This window comes from Paralichthys olivaceus, chromosome 6 (genome assembly GCF_024713975.1).
Source record: "Paralichthys olivaceus isolate ysfri-2021 chromosome 6, ASM2471397v2, whole genome shotgun sequence".
NCBI classification, from domain to species: domain Eukaryota; kingdom Metazoa; phylum Chordata; class Actinopteri; order Pleuronectiformes; family Paralichthyidae; genus Paralichthys; species Paralichthys olivaceus.
Window position 1 is genome coordinate 12083225 of NC_091098.1, and position 17596 is coordinate 12100820.

Sequence of the window (17596 nt, forward strand, 5' to 3'; positions counted from 1 at the left end):
TCTCAAACTGCAGACAAGCTGAGAACTCACAACTGACTATGTTTCACATCAGGTCAGTACGGAGGATTATTCAGGCCAGGCGTTAAAAACAATAAGAAGAGGAGAGATTTTTTTAAATGTCTTTTTAATTGTTTTTCATTGTACGTATTGAGAATTAACCTGAAATGTTGAGAAAAAACTTGAAAGTTAAAGAGCAAAGACCAATTCTTAAGAATACATCCAACTACTAATACTATCAAACTTTATTTTAATTAAATCAAACTTAAATTAAATTCCTTCTCTATTACACTATGAAGAGATCGTGCTGAAAGAGGTGGCCGCATTGATGCAAACTGAAGATTGCAGCTCATCGTCAGCCGCTCCTCTAACTGGATGTGACCAGAGGAGGTGACTTTATTCTCAGAAATTTAACTTTCAAAATGAAAAATGAAAAAAATAAATCTTTCTCCTCTCAATTTTTTTTGTGATGGCTGACCCCAATACTGAGAGGAGGTCAGCCGTGACCAAACTGTCCCATTTTCTGTTTTAGGAGTTATGTGACACCTTGGAACTGACCACCTCAGGCAGGTTCTGTCACGCTATGAGATTTGAAAAAAGAAGCAGTCACTGAGACTCAAAGCTCAAACTATTCACACTGAACCTACCACATATACAAATAAAACATAATACAAACAGTCATATACAAATAATAGACAATATATGTACTCATTCGCAGAGTTTAAATGGACGCTGTGGGGATCCATCTCTTCAAATGTTCAATGATAATTTCCATAAAGAACAATTGTGAGCAAACCTCATCTATTTTTCACTCACCAGCCTCAGACGTATTTGCCAAGATGAAATCCTGTTAAACTTAATGTGAATTAGTGAATCAATGTGCACTCCATTTTGATATTCAAGCACGGGAACATATACATCACAAGAAAAATCAAACACTATCCACGTCACAAAGGCATTTACTGTTTACATCATTCAAGCTGTTATGTACAATTACTGCAATATCTGTAAATGTTACTCTGCTGACGTCTATTTTTTTTACTTCTTTTAAGACCTGTGGCATGTTCAGCCGAACAGAGATCAAAGAATTTTCCCTAATTGACGTTTGCTCACACACACACACACACACACACACACACACACACACACACACATTTCCACATCAGGCATCTGTTTCCTGCATAAAAGGATCATCACATTCTATCGACATTAAGACATCACTCTGTTTTACTGTGTTATATTACAAATGATTGATTAAATGAGGAATAGCTCAAATGTTGCTTCAAATTATCATTATTTAGTTATGTTTCTAAAATATAAAAATATCTTTTGACCATTCTTGGATATTTGGATTCTAATGATAATAAGCACCAGCTTTAAGAAGGAAATACATATATACAGCTTTTAAGTAAAATTGGGACAAACATTCTCAACAGCCTTGATTTTACATGACAGCTCAAATTTTCTGTGCCATTTTTAATCATTGTCTAGTCTCTGCATTTGTGTTGAGCTTTAAAAACAAAATAACAGCGTGTGCGTCCGTTACTCAAACACTGCATGCATCAAGTTAAACTCAACCAGAATTAAACACTGTAAACAAAACTTTGTCTGCTCTGATATTTCGCAGGCTTTCTGTGGATGTCAACACTCACTGGCTTGCATGAGCTGACCCTGGCGCCCGAACACCTGGGAGAAAGGGCTCCGGCTGCAGGTGAGCATCTCCTCCATGGCTGAGCTCCTCCGTGGGGGGAAAGGTCCTTCGTCTTCAGCAGCAGAGAGTGCACTGAGGGTCAGCCTCCGAGTGTGGAGAAGGTCGGGCTGTTGTGCCGGAGCAATCCTCTCCTCTCACTCTCTCTCTCTCTCAACTGGCTGCTAAATTGCCTTTTGAAGCCACCTCACGACCTCTCTCTCTTACGCCTCTCCCGGGGCTGTCATTTGCTTCTCGGATGCTGCCTCCCCCCCTGACTGCAGATCAGTCCTCTGCGTTGTTGCCTCAGATGCCGTCAGGGTTGCTGCTGCTCCTCAGCTGATGGGAGATCTGCGCTGGGTTGCTCTCTCCGCCTGCTCATTAGTGCTCCAGTGTGGCGCTGCTTCAGACAGAGAGCACAGCAAACACAGAATGAACAAAGCAAGAGAGAGAGAGAGAGGGAGAGATAGAGTGAGGGAGGGAGAGAGCGATGAGAAGAAGAAGAAGCTGCAGAGAGAAGACAGACTCTCCCCTGACAAAAGTCAGAATAGAGCTGACTGTGTGTGCATGTGTGAATGTCTGTAGCCACTTCTAACAATAATACATAGCTGCTGCTGCTGCTGCTGCTGCTGCTTGTATTTGTGGGCTATGATTTCCCCTTTTCTATTCGTGCTGCCTCTTTTTAACACAAAGTCTCCTCTCTGCTGAGGTGACAGACATAAATGTTGTGAAATTGACACAATAAGATAAGTGTGATAACATGTCTATCAGGTTGCAATTGAAAGATTGTGTTGCAGGAAAACACCAGCATTCCCTCCTGGGGCCCAAGGTCTGTTCATCCCCTGTCATCCGTATTAGATGGAAGCCTGGAAATCATGGAGACCAAATAAACATGGCTCACAGTTCCCTAAATAAAAGATACAGAACATACAGGTACACTGATGATCATCAATAGATGCAACTAATCACGACTTTCTTGACCAGCTGCAGGGAAAGATGCATTTTGTTAAATACCTTTCTTTCTGTGCAATTAAATGTTATTTGGTTATCACCACTGGTGATCACTACTTCATTCCCTGTTATCTACTGCATGTATTTAATGCTGAACTAAATGTCCTCCAGAATAATAAAGTTGTTTCTATCTTTCATACTCCCCCTCCTCATTCTCCGACATGAGAGATTTATTATTTTCCAAAAATAGACAGTCGATTGATCCTGCATCTCTCTATCTCTCACTCGCACACACAGTCAGGTGTATGCAGGTTTAATGCAGCACTTTGCTTGTGCATTGGGGAAAAAAACAAATTCACGAGTCCCTGTCAAAGCAAAACAGGGACTGTGAACAACGGCGGACACAAAAATCTGTTTCAAACTAAAGGGGACAGTGGATCATTAAAAATGAATTCACATCCTTTATTAATGTCCTCATTACCATGTCTTTTCTGCTTCCACATGACGAGCACGCAGAGAGGGAAGAAGCGGATTGTACAAAATACTTTATCCCTATATCCTGTTGTTATTATTCTTTCCACCCAGCGCTGCTGCTCGGAGGGGGTTTGGTTATCTTCAAGATTGCAAGAGACGGGTTCCTCTTCTCTTTGAACTCAGTTGTCAGAGGCAGCAAATTATCCGTGTTAGGAGATCTCCAAGCCTGCAATGTTTAAATATTTGAATTTGATTTGACTAAATGACTTCTATTGAGACACGAGGAGTCTGATTTTCAGTGCAGAAACGTTTTCTGACACCCACCGAAATAGAACACACAAAAGAAGAAATATGAATTAATATTCATTTAAATAAAGGGTTCATTATACACAGTGACATGATTTAGCTTCTAACTACATCACTGCTGTCACTTGAGCCTGAACAGGCAGCTCCAGAGGTGAGCCTCTAATCTGTGTTCTCTGACAGCCGCCTGTCACCATCTCATGCACTGTTCACCTGCAGATGCAAATTTAATCCTCATCTCCAGACGACACAATACATCATTCAAGCTCCACGACGACAGAACACCTCCAACTCACCCAGGAGCAAAATGTGTTATGTTGCTGGTTTCAGTTGAGTATTGACAATGTTTATCAAACTTTCTGTGAGGATGATGAAATGAACAAGAAGGCCATCAAATGTTTCTCCACAGACTTCTGGGATGGGCGTGTTATTTGTTTTGGATCATCTCGGATCATGTGTCCTCACTTCTCATCATAACTTCCTCTGAGAATACAACATGGCCCTGGGCTAAGATCCTACACCGTGTTGAGCATACAAATGCAGCCATGCAGTTTGAAGTTGCTGCTGAGCTGGTGAGCTCTGGGAGATCCTGCACCTCAGGGCTGTGGTATATGTCGCTACAGGGAAACTGGCACTACACCTAACTACTCATCATCAGCCATGTGCCGAGTGTTTATCCCTTATTTTCAGAAAACTGTCATTGTATTCATAATCACTGGAAGGACTTAAATCACTTTTATATTCACCTGCAACGAATAATGTTGATATTTTAAAAGGCAAACTCAAGTCCTACCTTTTTTATCTGGTTTTCAATTTAATTTAATTTACTTATTTGTCAATGTATTTATATTCTAGCCAGTTTTATTATTTAGTCTATCTTTGTAAATTAACTTACTTTATTATTTTCTTTTATTTCTTTTATTTATTGATTATACTTATTGTAATACCTCTATTCTTTTGTATTATGTTACACATCTTTCTATTTATTTCTATTTTGGCCACTTTATATGAATTTTTTACTTTACTGTTTGAATTTTAGTGTTTCCTCACTGGTATCTTCATGAGTTATGTAGGTGTGCATGTGTGTTTCTTGGGAGCATTTTGTCTCTTGTGTGGGGGGGGGGGCCTCTTTGGTTCTAGCTGACTGGTGTTGGTTGAGGCAGCGAGGCCTCTTGGATAAGGGGTGGGTTGTGTTTGTGGGGTGCAGGCAGGTCCAGTTGCCTGTGGGCACGTGTGTTATTCCTGAAGATAAGAGAGATAGCATTTCATCAGTTCCTGTCAGTTCCATCAGTTTATTTATCTATTTTTTTTCTTAGTCTTCATTAACCCCTTGCTTTGAATGTGTGTGTGTGTGTGTGTGTGTGTGTGTGTGTGTGTGTGTGTGTGTGTGTGTGTGTGTGTGTGTGTGTGTGTGTGTGTGTGTGTTGGGGGTGGTTATGTGAAGCACTTGGTGTTTTTTTTATTTGCAATCAAAGTGTTGTATATATAAAGTCTGATCGATACGTTAGTCTGACAGCCTTTGGTTTCCCTCAGTTCAATTCAATTTCCCTCAGTTCTTTACACAAAACAATATAAGAAGGAGAGAAAATAGAACTTCAGAAAATCCACTTGTGTAAATTTATCACAAAAGCCTGTGAGTAGTTAAAATACAGCATAAGCTTCACCAGAGGGAGAACAATCTCACAAGCCTTCACATAATAACAGCAGACCGAACGAGCTCGCTTCACATGGTGCTGCTGAATCCTGTGAATCTGCATTTAATTACATTGTTGGCTAAAGCCATAACACAAGGGATTGAGGCAATTACAGTGATATGTCAATGTCACAGACTGATGTGCGGCACAGCTACTGTTTCCAAAGCTTACTCCTAACACTGTAGACTCATAAAATCATTTTCCCTCGACCCTTATTTTATTCGTCTGCATCAAATAAAAGATTCCGCATAGCTGCAAAAATTCAAATTAAATCCATGTCCACTGCACTGTTTGTTAATGACCAATCAAACCAGGCAGAGATGACTTTGTGTCTGTTTGACTGAGGGCTGACACAGGCCAACACTTGGACCTGAGTAGCTGTTCCCGCTCTGTGGGTGCAGATTAATTTTGTAGTTTTGCAAAATGAAAGTCAACAGCCATGTTAGATTTAAATGGGAGTGAAGTGGTGTGTCAAAGCTCCTGCCATCCACTCGTCTTATCAGAAATAAAAATAATTTCTATGCCGTACTGTATGAGTGCTTCCATTCAAGCACAAAACTTGAAGGCATCCTCCAGGTTTTTGACTTCTCAGTGCTACGGCCCACTCTTTTTAAGTGGTGGAGCTCTGTTTATGCAAAAGCATGTGAAAGATGCCACAAAGGTTTCACACATGGCCGCTTACATTAATCTACACGGATCTTCGATGTCGGTTTCACAGTGTCGACAAAGTCTGTTTGACACATTCTACAGGTTTGTTGTTGCCAATTCCGTGGGTGCTCCAGGCTCTTAAGCACCCACATGAATGCCAAGCACCCACATGTGCCAGTACGCAGTCTGGGCTAAATTGATTTGATATCAAACTTCATGGTTGGTGCTAGATTGGCTCAAATGGAGGGACTTCGCGTTATTCAGCTGTCCAGAGCACCCACTGGCAGTATCGTAAATCGCAGTCTATGTCTCACAATACATTGCAGCAACACCACATGTTCACAACAACATCCACCATTCATTTTTAGGAGACAGTTTATCATTCACACAATATTTCAGCAGAATACCTCTTTAGAAAACAGCACAAAGTGACTGTGACTATATTACAGTTCTGTTTTCCGTAGTTTCCATTTTTAATATTTAAATGTTAAACAAATAAGATAAATTATGTAATGTTTAAATAAATCGGCATTAGGCTATAAACTAGCGACTTCCCAGTCCTCAGTCTTGCTGCTAAGTTTGGATAACCAGAATTCTGTACTCTATGCCAATAAATAAAATGATTTCTCTTTTAAGGAAAAAGGTGAGGATGTGTATTTTCTAAACAAACATTGCATCATTTCTTTGAAAAAGACCTCATTTGGACTAGTACATCTTTTAATTACCACAGTGACAGTGTCCAAATTTAGCTCTTAGCTGTGTTTTCATGTTTGTATCAGAGTCAGCATCTCACAAATGTATCTTATGTATGCAGGATTATGCTTTTATATGCCATGCTTTGATCCTTATGTCTGTTTTTTCACATGACCTCTTTAAAACTATACAAACCATGTATAGGCCATGAAAGGCCAATTAGTTGTAGCTAACTTATCATATGGTAAGCTATGGTTAAAAGGCCATACGTTAGCTTGATGTTGGTTTTATTCTCAAGCGCTTTTAACTTTCAATTTTCAAGTTTGTGCCTCCACAACCAGAGGGTAGTCCAACAACACTTAGCAAAGTTCTCAAAGTATTTCCATAATGCTTAAATGTTTTTCTGTCCATCTGGATCAAAAGTATTTCAGTCAAAATGTCAGATTGTACAGGATTTACAGCCCAGGCATATTTTTAGCTCATGATTGCACAAAACACTGTCACTCATCTATGTACGGTTACTTTTAAATTAACTATTTGTTCACATGAACATGTTTTATACTTGAGTGCTTTTTTGAATGTAAATGTAATGTACATATATCTCTATTAACTTGCTCACTGGTGCATCTAATAAACATGTTTTACTTTTTTTTTTATTCTTTAGCAGCTTGTGATTTGATGTTCAAATTGATAGATTGGATTTAGGGCTTGCTAAATGATCAGTTTCTCTGAGCATCGCAGCAGTTCAGTGGTTAGTACTTTCCAGACAGAAGCTGAGTTCAGTCACACTGTGTCTAATTCTTGCAACTTTTTCATTTAATTAAGCAAATTGAATGCCTCTTTATTTTCTACTAACAATCTCCTTCCCTGCTTCCACTGTGAAGTTTTACTTTTCTTTTCCACCAGCTCTTTTCCAGTTACTCCTTCACCCAGAGATAATTCTGCTTAATGACTGTCACCCTTCAAAACCAAGTCTCTGCAAATTACTTTTCTTTGTGAACTCTTGGTTTGAGTTGAACAAGAGTTGAGCTGCTTAAATGCACAATGATTAATTTCTGTTAAATTAAGTGGACATACATTTTGCTCACAACAGTTTTCAATCTTCTTAAAATGTATTTTCCAAGATAAGACGTGATTGAATGGCAGAAGCTCATTGCTTTTTGCTGTAACTGTCAACGAGACGAGAGATGAATTGGATCTTGGCTGTTAACCAATTAACAGTTGGGATTTCTCCAAGTTGCAAAGTTAACGCAATGCAAAGACATGAAGAGAAATCAACAGCTGATTCAAGAAAAACAAAATATTTTAAAACATGTGAACACAATCACACCAATAACTGACTCAGAGCTTAAGCAACTGTGTCATGTGTTGGTTAGAAAAAGATGCTGCAGCAGCTGGAAATATCTTGTGTGATGTTCAGATGAAAGTACTATATGCACTTGTCTATATTTATTAAGGTTGTACATAATTATTGCCTCTGATTTTTAAATTGAGTTTGTACTGTTGTTTTTTTTTTACAATTATTTATACCCTGTTCTCATTTCTCAATAAAGATGTTAAAAAATAACAAGATCAATATTAACATCTAACTGCTCCATTACATAATTATTCAACAGACTGATTTATCTGGATCCCTTTACATAGAGACTTTTTGGCATCTCAGTTTCAAACACTAAAATACTGGTGGTGGAAAGTAGCCTTTAAAAGCTGCATAAAAACACACGTGAATGTAAATGTATTGTTCAACTTTTCGAATGTGGGCGTTGCAAAGTGATGCAGTGGTATTATAAAATCACATCTTTACTGAAGCGACTGCTCTGGATATTTAAGTAAGGAAAGTGCGCCACCATGTGGATATTACACTGCATACACTGCAGTCTTCAGTAAACAGTAAAATACAAAACAGTCACTTATATTAGGGTATCATTTCCCACAGAGTTCCAAAATGTCTGAAAATTATCTGAAAGTTATCATTGATTAACTTCACATCCAACTGCAACATTCTCCATTTATTTGGAACACTCCCTTGAAAAAAAACATTAGTGCAAATCATAAAAAGAAACTATCCAAAGATTGATAATGTGATTTTAAATTATTAATAAATATACATGACTCAATTTACACTTTGAAATGCTACAAGCACTTTTCACAGTTAAATAACAGTCTCCCAGACCCTTCAGTACATCTAACACATTTCAGCTTGTCTGAATCAAAGACATATTACCAGTGAGGCTTGAAAAGGCAGAAATAGATGTTACCATTACACTTTCAAATACATTGTCATGTCTAAGTTTGCCGAAAACAATATAACGCAGTTCAATCATAATGAAATAATTACCCTGTATAGCGCTGAATCAGCAAATCAGTAGCTTATAAAAATTCAAATCAAACAAATACAATGCGTTACGCTCATTCTTTGAGATCAGTGACATTTCGTCACAAACAGCTGCATACAGGGTTTCGGCCCCATAACTGATCTGTTGTGATTTATACATGTTGGAATTCAGTATACATACTCAACACAATACACTGTTGACCACTCACAGATTACAGATATGTATGCAATGATGGAGAGCACGTGCTTTACAGATGATAGAGAGACCTGAAAAGACTGTACCTCTAACATGAAGATTTCTAATCATTGAACGGAGAAAGAAATGCACACAGGAATTTGTTGAAGTGCAAAATAAAGCCTAAAAAAGCAAACTGAACTAAGTCTCTCAGAAGAAATGTGAAGCCAAAAGCTGGAATTAGTTGATGTTAGTCAGTGCCCATCAGAATGAAGCACTTCTCCTTGTAGAAGCAGCATTGACCCAAACTGTACTTAATATTATAGCACTCCTGTTTGGGATTGCAATGTCAATACATCAAACCTTTATCTCGCAAAAGCCTATGATCTTGAAAATCTAACAGTATTCACAGACTTCCATTATTTAAGGGAAGTAGTGCTATTTTAAACGTAACTGCACATCAAGGCATTCTTCATACGTGATCTGTATTTTCAGCAGCTCCCACACAGAATCAAAGGGAAAAATACACAAATAAATCTCTTAAAGTGGGGGTGACTCTTTTGGTTAGACCACCAAAATAACTTCCTGCATGTGGGAAACACTTAACTTTACCGAACTGTTTACTCTTCATCACTTTTATGCCACATTAAAGTCATACCATTTATATTTGATGGCACAGAAACAGCAATATTGTCAAATCCTTCATAGAAACACATGGCAACTGTGCTGACTGAATAACACATAATTGGGAAAAGGCTGCTGGAGTCAATCTACTAAATGTTGCATTCACACCAATTATGAAAACACTGACTTCGCCATAATAAGCAACAGTGCTGATACCCTACATGATATCTAGGTAGCTTGTGGCCAATGTACTACAGACCATATTACTAGATTCCATGATTCTGTCGTCTTAAATGTGTCAGTCATGTAATTACACTGGATATTGTCAATGAGACCAACAGAGCAACACTAGATTCATTGTTTAAGGCAACATAATCAACATAATCATCTTAAATTAAATGAATAAAGGTGAAGTACAAGCTCGGAGCATGCAGTAGGAGTTTCAACCAAAAGGCCACAGACAACAGACAAGGAAAAGTGCAAATGCATGCTGAAAATGATTGCCACTTACCACCCTCTCTAAATAACTCCCATTTGTGACATGTCGCAGGCAGATTAACTTCAAAGTGCAAATCCAAGCTGTTGACATTAAGTTCACAGAACGAAGGATAAACCTACAAAGCTTCAAGCTACTACAAACTCATTTAAATACTCAAATTAAACACATCCACTCACTGCAGTGTCCTCAGTCATAGTTTCATCCATTCTGAATCCAGTCCTTGTTATTGTACATTATAATGACATCTACTAGGTTTACACTGTGGTTAGCAGTTGCCTCCCTTTCATGTGACTGAAGATGTGTGAGGAGTTCCAGACAGCAGGGTCCTGAAAGTGACAAAACAAAGCAAAGTGTGTATTGATAATGATGCGGACAGCAGGTGAAATGATAAAATGATATAATAATGATGTAAAATGATCTCATTTGCAATCTAGTTTAAAGTAGGTACATTTACATGGTATTTCTCATTGATGTGCCAATACACATTACTGAGCAGCATTACTCAACAGTCAAGTTTTTATTGCTGATTTTAATATGCGCAAATTTCTAAAACTTTCAAAATGTAACAATTGAACACAGTTGTAGCCAATTATGTGTCCAAAACTCACCTACCTATGATTCTTTTACAAATAATTCCTGACAATCATACATTTGCTTTGTTCACAATATAATTCAAATGTAAATTTTATTAATTTTTGAGATCAATTTAAATATGCTTTAACTACCTTCGGATCCTCTGGTGAGCATGGGGTAGTCTTCAGGTCTTAACACTCTGCTCAGAGCTGCTGGTAACGTCTCCAGTTGCTTCCTCTCGGCTCTGGGCGGGAAGTAGCTCATCTTTCTGTGGTGCAGTCTGTTGCGGTTTCACTATGGTGATTTTAATAGGGATCCCTTTGACGCCATGCTGCACTCTGCTGTACTGGCGCATCGAGGGATTGAAAGTGCGAACAATAGGAAGTTCATTCAGAGTGGGGGTCTCTTGTTTTGGCTGCATGCTCTCCTTTATGATTATTTTACTTCTTTTGTTTGAAAAGACAGTCTGCACTGGTAGGATGGCGGGCCTCTTGGCGAGACCAGAAGTCTGGAATCTAGTTTTATGCTGAGGCGAGGCTTGTTGTCGTTTCTCTTCGACGCGAGAAATCCCTCGGTGCAGGCGTTCGTTGTTTTCCTTTGTCACAGAGATTCCACCTTCTTTTCTTTTCTTCACCTCTTTGGGTTTCTTGGGGCACACAGCCATGTGTTTGGTTCTGCTGCGACGCATCGAGAACTCCCTGTTGCAGTGTGGGCAGACAAATATCTCGTGCTGCACTTCCACCTGTGCAGACGTTGCTTTATTTGAAGTAGAAACCGACTTGTTCCTCTGTGGCATCACCCTTTGGACCAACTTTTTCTTCCTTTTGTTCAGTAATTTGAATTTCATCTTTATTGCTGATTCTTGGTTAGGTTTGGACCTGTTTGACTGGCTGGCCCTGTTCGAAGCATTAAGTCCGTTGGTAGAATTAGTAGTCGACAGAACTCCATTTTGAGCTTTTGCAAAGTGTCTTAGAGGGATGGGATTCTTTTTGGGTGTGTATCGCCTTTTATCACTGGCATTTGCACAAGCGAGAATATGCTTGTGTAGCTCTGGCATGTTATCGAAGCTTTTTCCACACTTGGTACATCGAATAGCTGTAGTAAAGGTCTGTGGGATGTTGTGGGTGGTGAAGTTTGTTGCTGAAGCGACCGAGCCGGCAGGCGACCTATTGTGGTAAGGAAATGGAGGAGGCTTAAAGCTGGGATAGTGTTGGTTAATGCCCAAACGAACATCAGGCCCTTTGATTTTCCCTCCATCTGAGGCCATTATTTTTATGCTTGTAAACAACTCTTCAGCAGCCACATCTACTTCACTTTCCTCCTTTTTCACCAGTGTCTTGGGTTCCTCTGAAATGTGGGGCACTGAAAGCTCCACGCTGACCTTCGTCGAGTTGTTGTAGTTCTGAGGTCTTAGTTTTCCCTTTTCCTCTTCTGCGTACGTGCACTGCTGGCCAGGATGCAATTCTTCCTGATGCTGTTTCAGATTGCAGAGGTAGACAAATTCTTTTGTACACGCACTGCAAACGTATGTCTTTCCAACACCGTGGAGGCTTGATCGATGGTCGAGCAAAGCGGAGGGCTTTCCAAAGAGCAGCACGCAGAATTCACATTTGTAGGGCCATTCATCAGCATGGTCACCCACATGTTGGCCTAGTTCTTTCATTGAATGGAAAAGCTTATCACACACATTACAGATGAAATTCTTGGTGAAAGTCTGCTGTTGTGCATCATCCGGTGCGTCATATGAGGATTTGTCCTCTTCCACTTTCTCAGTTAGGGGTGATGTTTTCGATGGTGTTTCAGATGCGGAAAGAGTATCGTCAGCAGCTTCCTCTTCTTTTGTGGTGGCCGGCTCTGCATTAACATCAGATTCTGGGTTGGGATTCGATTCAGCCACAGGAGGGCAATCAGATACCACTGAGGTGGTGGTGGCCACAGCTACTGATTCTGCGATGGAGGACACAAGAGTAGTGGGGTCCACAGTTGGAGCATTGGGCACTGATACAATCTGTTGCTGTTCGATGTGATTAACAACCATCTGTGTAGGTACTGGAGCCTCAGAAGGGGTTTCCTGTAAGGTAATTGCAGCAGGGACTACACTCCCTGGGGTTTCCAGAGCTATTGTGCACTCTATCAACACTGTGTTACTGGTTATGTTGTAAGAGTTGATGAGGGAGTCATTTAAAGTAACAGTAGATGTGAATGGTACCTCCGACACAGGAGTGGATTCAACCAGAGGTGGATTAAGAGCAATCTGATCAGTGAGAAACACGTGGCCCTGTAGATTTAAAGTCGGGTCCAGGGATTGGGAGAGAGTGACAAGGTTTGCAGGATTTGTTGCAGCAAATGCAGCAGTTAAATCACACTCTGAAGGATTGAATGCATTTTCTGTGCAGATTACCAAAGGGTCAGGAGATATGTTTGGAGCTAACATCTGGATTGGTTGATTCGAAGGGTTTGTAATATGTGGTGTTGGGGCCAAAACTGTGATTAATGAAGAAGTAGAAGGGAGCATGGTGTGTGAGGCTGGGGAGGCAAATGCAATAGTGCACGGTGTGGCTGGTTGCAAGCCATCAGGGGTAAGGGAGGCGGTTGATGGAGTTAGAGAACTGGGGGGTAGGGCGAGTCCATAAACAAGACCTTCTGCAATAGGTTCAACCGGGGTCATTATATCTGACCCTGTGACTATGGCAAAGTCCGTGACTAAAGAATTTTCTAGATTCCCGAGGCTTAGATTTTGCTCTCCGATATTCATCAAGGGTTTCACCATCATGCAGGAATTTAATGCTTCTTCTGTCAAAACTGCCTGTGAAACTAAATTTATTGTCAGTCCAGATTCGCAGAGCCTTTTCTGTAAACTTAAATCCAGCACAGCATCAGCTAACGCTAAATCTTCATTTCTTTTGACTGTATTGGAGAGATCCAGTGGTTGCTGGTTACAGGAATTGCCACCAGTCATGGGGGGCCAGTTCTCCGTTGAGACGGGTTTCACTGCTGGCTCCTCTGCAGGTGACGTAGCATCATCTTTCTCACTAGCTGTAAGATGCACAGGGGAGATCTGCTGGGTGTCCATCTGTCCTGTTCTTTCAGCAACAGTATTTACTGTGTCTGACACTGGCGTTTCCTCATTGGACGTTGAGTTTTGCTGTTGAGAGCTTGTTGGAGATCCGGTCCGTCTTTTAAACCTTCCTGTTCCAATGGGAAGGACAGAGAGAGAGACAGGCGAACAAGGCTTCTGACCATCTGTGATCAGGGCAAGTGTCGGATTAAGGCCATCCTGCTTCTCCAGAATCTGCTTCAGCTTCGGGGACAGAAACACTGTTCTTTCTTTCTGCACAACTGTGGACTCTGTATTCAGTGGAAGCAGATTCTCAATCAAAGATGACACAAGTGATGATGAGGAAGAGGACACCACCACCTCAGACTCCAGTTCAGTTTTAATTTGTGGTAAAAGAGGTGGTGTTGCAGTTCTTCTCTTAGCCGGTGGTTGACCAGGTATCTCTGTGCCTGTGACTGAATCTGTATTCAAAACCTGGCTGATTTGGGTGGGGTCCAGAATCAGAGCATCCAGTCCAACTAAAGCTGAGGAACCTGAATGAACCTCAGCTGCTTCACAGCTACTTACTGTACTTGTTGACACGATCTTTCCATCAATGTAGAAGCTGAGATTCTCTGAAATATTGCTAGAGACATCTAGCATGTACTGTGCATGTTGCCCGTCATTCTGTAGAACAGTTGCAGATGTTATATTTTCACCAAGCTGTGTTTTCTGTTCAGCTGTTTCACTGAAAATCCTCTCAAGATTTTCCTCCACAGGCAGCTGGGTTTTTTTTGTGTCTACACCAGCAAGTTGCAGGTGTACCCCCTGCTCGTCTGGCTGAGCAATGTGGTCTCCAGCTGTCAACAAGGAATTATAAGAGCTAGCGGGGGAGGAAGTATAATGTTGCATTACAGAATCCAAAGGCTTCATATTCTCAGGCTGCAACTCTCCTTGATTTGTACTTACAGACATGTTGCTGTTATTGCTTACATGTACATGTGCCTCGCTGACAGCCAAAGCATGGACGTGCATGTGTCGTTCCAAGCCTTGTTTGCTGGTAAAATGTCTCTCACAGTGCTGACAGGGAAAAGAATCCCAAACTGTCTCAGTATCCTGATGGGGATGTTTGTGAAGATCTGGGTGTAGAGACTTGCTCACATCTGGTTCCATGTTAGTTTTAACTTGGTAATATCCTCCTCCCCTATGTCCTCATTGTCTCCAGATCAAAACAGTACGAGTGAGGGGAGTCCTCCATCTGCTGTGGAGGCTAGATCCAGTTTTCTGGTGTTTCACACAAGACTCCAGTAGATGTCACACCTGTTGAATAGATGAAAAAACATTGTTATTTAGCCAACATTTAATGGCAGAAGTGCAATTTAGATTTCATAAAATAAACTTAAAGCGTCAAAAACATCAGAAACATCTGTGCAGTCTAATCATTTAAACTTTACAATGCAAATCAATACATTAAAACGTATTCATTTGCAATTTGACATATATTCCAAATCAAATTATTATGCAATTATTTTATTAAAAGGTGTCAAACATTTTGTTTTACTAGTTATATAAGTAAGAGTAATGTACTTATCACTTATAATAATATATAATATTACCACTCAATCAGACATCTGTATTACTAAACTAGACAGTATTATATTCTACAGGTGGACATTATATTGTATGAATCTCAATACCTTGATGTTATTCTTTTAATAATCTTAATGTATATTGTATTTGTTTGGGCATATTGAATCAGCCTGAAACATTATTGGAGAGTAGGTAAATAAATTAATGTTGTGCTTTTCAAAGCATTTTGCAGTACAAGCCACATTCACACACACATTCATACAGCACTACTATATGCTGTGCTTCTTCTATCACACACTGCAGAGGCAATTTGGGGTTTAGCATCTTGTTCTATGTATAATATGACATATATGCCCAAAGAGTGAGAGAGAAAACAGGTCAGAGTAGACAGTCCTGTCTTGGTAACTTATAATTCTGTCCCTCAAGCAAATAAACGTTTATCTTAAGAACCAGCAAATGCAGCAGGGACCCACACTTTGTAGAGCTGGTCAAGTTAAATGTAGGTAAGTGTCTACAGTAAGTACAGCTAACCGGTTTCTTATGATTTCCTCATCCCTCCTGTTATGGCCACCTTACACGTACACCACCTGCTGATTACACACATTCACACGTAGCAACTGACACACACACACACACACACACACACACACACACACACACAGCTTAATCATTATATTTTTATCTGATAGCCACCACTGCTACATGTTAACACTTGAGATCTGGAATATTCTACTTTACATTACATGAATTTACAACTTCATCATATTACAGAAATTTTATTTGATTTTTTAGATTCAGTAAATTGAAATGAATTGTTTTTAAAATTTTAATTTGTTTGACAAATGCATATAAAATGTTGCTGGAACTCAATAATACATCCCTATCTCATATTTAATTTCTGACTTTAATCCTTGCAGTGAATTCATTCAACCCTGTTTTCTGATAGCCACCCTAGAGTAACTTTCATCGTTGGAAATGTTGGGTGCATTTTGACATTCATCTGCTTGCTCTGACAAAATGGCAGGCTCATGATGTGTGTGGCAGGGTTGTCGTGCTCTTTAACCATTAGATTGCAGCCTTGTAGCATCAAAATCGAAAGGTACTCAACTGCCATTCCAATTATTCGTTTATTTAAAAGATCTTTTTCTTTTTTATTCACCTTGCATAATTATTCCACAACCAGCGCAGTTATGTTTTCAGGCATTTATAGAGACAGAGGAAATGTAAACAAACACTATATAGCTTGAGTTAAAAAACATTCTCTATCGATTATTTCACGGCGACCAGGCAATAAAGCACAAATCGAAATGATGCAGTCACCTGATCTTTTTTTTTTTTAGCAGAAACCGAAATTTGTTCCCACACCATTCATGGCCTGTGTATTTCTTATTTGAACTAGATTTTTAAATACCATTCAACTTCTATTTTCTTCCATCTGGATTGCAACACATGCATTTGAAGACGACTGCGCACTGAACAGATTTAAAAAGAAAAAAAAGGTCTTCTATTTCCTCCCCCTGATCGTTTTAAGTCGCTTTAGCTTTGGGCTGCGTTCACACGCGTTCACCTGGTGTGATGACGCTCCCCCGTCCTTGCACCATTGCTCGCTGCTCTCACAACACGTCGTCACTTTGCTGTTTCGCTGCCGAGGCTGAGAGGCGAGCAGGCTCCTCTACACCACAGCCCCTGCACACACAGGAGACCACAACCCACAGCACACACAGCTCACAGCGAGGGCTCCACTTACCAGGTGAAAGAAATCAGCTGTTATCGCCATTAACCCACTGACAATATGCTGCTAGCCTCAATGCTAGCCCCTAAGCTACAGTCAGCACAGTTTGCTGCACACGCCGACTGTAACGTAGAGATGTGACGTTGCAGATGCCGCACATACTTGTGTTCTCAGGGAAAGCAGCAGGAAGGTTTGATATAATCTTCTCGTGCAGGTTGTGGACATTAGTGTGTGTGTGTTGTTTTTTTTCCTCCTCTTCCTTTAATGCACCAGCGAGCTTCCAGCGCTCTGATTGGTCAGAGGATGTGGATGTTAGATTTGGACCAATCAGCAACAGGTTTGTTAAGCTGCAGGTCATCACAGCACCCGACAGCTGTCCCCCTCAGTGACGTATCACCCCTCCCCCCTGTATTTACTGTTTTCATTAGAACTGATATACGTCATTTAAAAATATAAATAATAAAGAATCAGACTAAAGATTCGAACAATCCTTTCCAGATGCTCATTCTGTCTCTTGCTAGTTTTTTTAGTTTTGGTATTGATTAATGTTGTGCTAATCAAAAATTGATTAATACAATTGAATT

At 40.1% G+C, this 17596-nt stretch overlaps 2 protein-coding genes across 10 annotated transcripts in view; both read right to left on the reverse strand.

Moving 5' to 3' along the window:
* The window catches only part of kazna (kazrin, periplakin interacting protein a), a 166151-nt gene extending 164042 nt beyond the window's left edge, over nucleotides 1-2109 (reverse strand). For 4 of the 7 annotated variants that reach the window (XM_020088887.2, XM_020088889.2, XM_020088895.2 and 1 more), the window contains exon 1: nucleotides 1650-1866. In XM_020088887.2, the coding sequence (XP_019944446.1) occupies nucleotides 1650-1725 (76 nt within the window). In that variant the 5' untranslated portion in view covers nucleotides 1726-1866. Of the gene's footprint in view, nucleotides 1-1649 lie in introns of all 7 variants that reach the window. The other 3 variants (XR_011243122.1, XM_020088888.2, XM_020088886.2) reach the window with 1 other exon arrangement.
* A 6332-nt stretch (nucleotides 2110-8441) lies between these two features.
* On the reverse strand, nucleotides 8442-17305 carry prdm2a (PR domain containing 2, with ZNF domain a). 3 transcript variants are annotated; one of them, XM_069525931.1, is made up of 3 exons: nucleotides 17028-17305; nucleotides 10806-15010; nucleotides 8442-10406 (listed from the first exon to the last, which is right to left on the reverse strand). In XM_069525931.1, exon 2 carries the CDS (start codon nucleotides 14861-14863, stop codon nucleotides 10838-10840), a length of 4026 nt encoding a protein of 1341 aa, XP_069382032.1. In that variant the 5' UTR covers nucleotides 14864-15010; nucleotides 17028-17305; the 3' UTR covers nucleotides 8442-10406; nucleotides 10806-10837. The 3 variants fall into 3 exon arrangements, with proteins under 3 accessions (XP_069382032.1, XP_069382033.1, XP_069382034.1); XM_069525932.1 differs by having other exon boundaries at nucleotides 16848-17305; XM_069525933.1 differs by having other exon boundaries at nucleotides 17175-17269.
* Between the last annotated feature and the right edge of the window lie 291 nt (nucleotides 17306-17596).

Bases quoted from the DNA above. Each gene is read 5' to 3' on its own strand.
- prdm2a (XM_069525931.1), bottom strand. From the start codon at position 14,863: ATGGAACCAGATGTGAGCAAGTCTCTACACCCAGATCTTCACAAACAT.